At 41.7% G+C, this 4,643-nt stretch overlaps 1 protein-coding gene across 1 annotated transcript; it reads left to right on the top strand.

Moving 5' to 3' along the window:
* The first annotated feature begins 1,472 nt into the window (after positions 1 to 1,472).
* On the top strand, positions 1,473 to 3,300 carry LOC123071188 (uncharacterized). The gene is made up of 4 exons (XM_044494729.1): positions 1,473 to 1,845; positions 1,988 to 2,182; positions 2,306 to 2,544; positions 2,649 to 3,300. The coding sequence occupies exons 1-4, from the start codon at positions 1,767 to 1,769 to the stop codon at positions 3,219 to 3,221; spliced, it is 1,086 nt and encodes a 361-aa protein (XP_044350664.1). The 5' UTR covers positions 1,473 to 1,766; the 3' UTR covers positions 3,222 to 3,300.
* The last annotated feature ends 1,343 nt before the right edge of the window (positions 3,301 to 4,643 follow it).

The raw sequence follows: 4,643 nt of genomic DNA on the forward strand, positions 1-4,643 counted from the left end.
AGGCCTTTCTGGAAAGGATCTCTTCTCCTGCAGATAAGAAATATTAGGTGAATAAGCAAAACACATCAACTTCTAAAGGTAAAGTTACCTGTTTGAAACATATCAACTATGTTATATGTTACCTGTTTCAATGGGTCAATAAGCCATTTCTCGGTGTGGTAAATAGAAGATCCATCGTGTTTGCCAACTTGATATGTAGTTCCTTTGGCATTAGCAGCTTCCAATTTTTGCTCATCCGTGAGTGCCTTACCCCTCTTCCCCTGATCAGGCTCCTCTCGCTTATATTTCATGGGGGGAGCATCTGAAAGCAGAAAGTGAGTAGGATACACCACTTTTCTTCTTAGTATCAGAACCGCCAATAAAACCTGGTATAAACTTCTTGGCGTCGTTCCTTTGACATGAAAAAATTCCTTGCCATCAAGCACAGCAATACCACATTTGGAAAGTTTCAAATAGTTCAGCACAAACGGCTCAAGATCAGCAGGAATCTTAACTGCCACATGCCCGCCATTGTCAACAGATAAAGACATATTTGTCCGATCAAATATATAGTTGATCCTTCCAGCTTCTGGACCATAAAGAATCAAGATTTGCCACTGCATAGGATCAGGTTCAGACTTGCTCTTTCCGGGAACAAAATCTCCTATTCCCTCTATTGCATTACACAGCTGCCATATTCCAATTTTGATTTTTGAAATATTTTCACCCTTTGTATAATTCCCATCATAGGCAAGAGTATATGTTCTTGCACTTCTGATATAATCTGGGGAAGATCCTTTTCTAGCAAATTGCAACACAGACTCAAGGCCATCACGAACATTACGGGTTATGGCACCTTCCACCCAACCACATTGTCCGTCGACGATCAAGCCAACAAGAAAATGTTTGTATCTATAATATAATACAAATGTTCCCGTTGATCTGGTCACAAACGTGCGTTGCTTTGAACCAAACTCAAAACGTCGATCGGAACCAACATATTGCCAGGATCTATAATGACCAATTGAAGCAACATAGTTTTTCTGAATTTTCTCTGGATCTGTGACATCAAAAATTACACTATCCTACATGGCATAAAAAATTTAATTAAGATGCAAAATTCATAATATATCTGACTTTAGTTAGGCAAAACATGCAGCAGATTCAGTTAGCACCCCCTAATAGCTTCACAAATAGGGAGCTCCACCTAGTTTTAAATTATTATTTCTTTTCTGAAGTGAGACATCATGGAGCTACCTCGTTTGGCTTGCATCTTTTTCAGAGCGGAGCTAAATTTTAGGAAAAAGAGCAGTTTCAAACAGGCCCTTAGCAGGGTAGGCCGGTTCCAAGTCGATTCAAACAAGCAGGCCCAATATCTTGTGAGGTACCTCCAACAGCAGGGTGGCCCAAAAGGGGATTCTGAAAAAAAAAAGGTGGCCCAAAAGGAACACGGGCTTGACCTTACCCCCAACGAATTCTCCCAGGATTCCCTCAAAAAAAAAAACGAATTCTCCCAGGAACAAAGAAAGAAAACCCTAACCCTCGCGTACGTATCGCCGCCGCCGCCGCCCCCGAATTCGCCAGCCCCGAATCCGTCTACATGACCTAATTACTACACCCCCAAATCCAATTCGGACTCGATGCTCTTACAATTTATATTTATTCAGCCGGCTCGATCGATCTCTTCATACAAATATTTCGTTTTTGCAGATCCATAGATTTGCAAATCTAAGTGATTCCTCCTGCAGAGCGCAAGTTCGATCTACGAATTCGGAGTTTCAGGACTTATGGCTCTCTCTCACGAGGAGGTGGAGCAGGAGGAGGAGGACGATGATCTTGACGACGGCCCCCTAAGCCCCGAGGATGGTAACATTCGCTAATTATACTCCCAAATGATTTTCCCTTGTTGGTTACTTATTTCTATGGATGGATGCTGTTCTAAGCTACATCTGCACCTGGTTGTAATTTTCATTAGTTGATGTCTTTTTTTCCTTTGTATCATCATCAGTGCTGCGGTTTGTTGAGAGTGTTGGTTCCGTGGAGCCTGCCAAGAGGAAACTGTTGATGAAAGACACTATGGGGGTTCCGCCCGAACCCTATGACTGGCCCAACATCTGCCCGCTCCCGGGGTCGTCTAGAGATCGGAGGCTTGCGTGTGATCTTTACTGGCACCAGGCCTACCAGATGAATCAAGTCTCTGAGAGTAAGCAGCTCAACTGCAAGCTCTCTCCGCGTTACAATACAATACACATTTCTGTCTAGATTACTTTTGCTGCATCAGTATTGTGTTAAATATGTTGCTCCCTGCCTGCCTTTGAATCAATAGCTTGCCTGCCTCCTATGCGGTATACTCGCTGTTGCAACGAAGCTTCAACTGGGCAGCAAAGGTGTTTTCACAAGCCGCGCCCTATACTCCAACTCTTCTCTACCATGGTGCATACCTTTCTGGAAGATTGCACCGGACCGGTCGAGGTATACGGTTATATTGCGGTCCGTGACGACGAGGATTATCGCCGCAATTATCTTTTCAACCGATCCCGAGATGACCCGCTCACTATCAATTCGGTAATCGCCAAGTCTTTATTTATATTTAGTTGCTTAGCAGTGTTCTAAATACAGCATATTTTGCCATGTTGGTATGCTGACTCTGCTACTCGATTAAATTTCAGGCCGGCGACTATCTGCGCTTGTTGAGCCCCAAAAGAGGCATCTCGATGAAATTCGATTGCCTAGTTGAAGTGGATATTAGAACAAAGGCATCATCGGGTGATAGTAGAGGTGATAAAAATCTTGTTGACGGATGCTTCGACCTAATCGAGGGCCGGTCTAGTTTCGACGTCCTTTCTAGAATCAAAATGGAAGGTGAACATGGTGCTCTTGTTTTTAATTTTATCATATTTCGAGACAGTGTCGAGGCGACCATACATATGAACTTTTTGGAAGTGCCTGGAGATGGGTTTGATATAAAGATGTGTGGGTACACTGCCATCTGGAAGAACTTGTATGCCTTCATAGACGATAAAGAATGCGACTGCAATAGCTTCGTGTCTTCAACTGGGAGCTTTTCACAATATTTTGTAGCAGCTGTGCAGATGGATGACACACTGTTTATTGATTTTATGGAGGGGAGTATGCCAATTTCATTTAAAGCGGATATTCATGGCAGTGAAGAAAAAGAATATTATTTCTGTAATAGTGCTTTGGTGTCTGTGAAAGTGTCTTGGTCGACAGTCCTCTACTAAGGAATATATATGTATATATGTTGGAGGAATTAAATAATATTTGCAGAGGAAGAGAACAAAACGTGTGCTTATTGGTGTACTATTTTAGCATGTCTTATGAACTAGATGTTAAATCAAGTTTTCATGGCTCAAAAATACCAGAAGACTTGCATCATTCTAAATTTTAAATGGAATTCTTCCGAAAGCTAAATTTGCAAGTCATTTATTTCAGTTCTATGTTTTCTTTTGGTTTTTCTTCAGCTAATTATGCAAGTAGTAACCAGTTTTGTTTCCCACTAAGAACTGGAGGCACGAAACCACTTCTTGATATGTTTAGTCAATGAAAATTATAATGTAAGTTTTTTCTCTATCCTTCTACCCTGAAAATATTTCAAAGCTGCATTAAAATTTCATCCGCTAAAACCTCCACAAGACTAGTTTTCATTTTAATGTCATTGCTTGAATAGTACCATTGAAAACAGAGGACATCACGCTCCCATCATGTATGGTTCTTAATACGACAAAACCGGAAGTCCATGACTTCCCTCACCATGCTTGTCTGCTGGTTCATTTGGAACGAGAGAAATGCTAGAGTTTTCAGGAAGAAAATCGACCCCGCCATTCTACCTACTTGAGCTTATCCAAGACGAGGCTAAACTCTGGGCTAGGCACTTAGCATCATCATGCTGCGAGAGTAATCCGCTTGTTGTTTGTTTGTTTGTTTTCTCCTCTGGCAGGCTATGTTGTGGAGCCACTGTTATGTAGCATACACTCTTCCCTCTTAATTAATGAATTGAGGCAAGTCTTTTGCCTCGGTTTAAAAAAAACATTCTATTACTATCAGTATGAACCCACATTCCATCTCACAAGTCTTGGATATGATGCTGAGTTTTGCTAAGGTTCATGTACGGTATCCGATGAAGCTCATTTAAGTTTGAAAGTCTACCTCGTCAACACTTCTCTCTAATCGTAGCTATGGCCTTAGGCGCCCCCCTCCTTGCAGTAAAAGGCAGCTATTTCTAGATTGATTGATAATCAACTAATAGAGCCCCGCTGCTAGCAGGTCCTTTTAACACCTTGATTTTTTTATAAGAACACCTTGAAATTTGTTCGATAATTGCCATAGATATTATAGTTGTGCGTGGCTCTCCAAATATGGTTGGTTGGTAGCTGAGTTGCAAGTCATAAAATGATCTAGTTAACATTCTCACTCAACGACCACCCCGTGGCCTCATGAGGAACCAATGTTGAGGCCATGTCGCATCGTCGCACCTATGTTGAGCCCTTCCAACTGCACGCACAATGAACTCATCCTCATCTCACATTTTGTACTATATGGCCCTATTTTTTGTCACTCAAGTTTATATGACAACCTAAGCTATCTCAAGATTTCAGGCATAAGTTGCATCAGCAGTTCCTGTGAAAGAAAGTAAGTTGCATAAA

Source organism: Triticum aestivum, chromosome 1A (genome assembly GCF_018294505.1).
Source record: "Triticum aestivum cultivar Chinese Spring chromosome 1A, IWGSC CS RefSeq v2.1, whole genome shotgun sequence".
Taxonomy (NCBI): Eukaryota; Viridiplantae; Streptophyta; class Magnoliopsida; order Poales; family Poaceae; genus Triticum; species Triticum aestivum.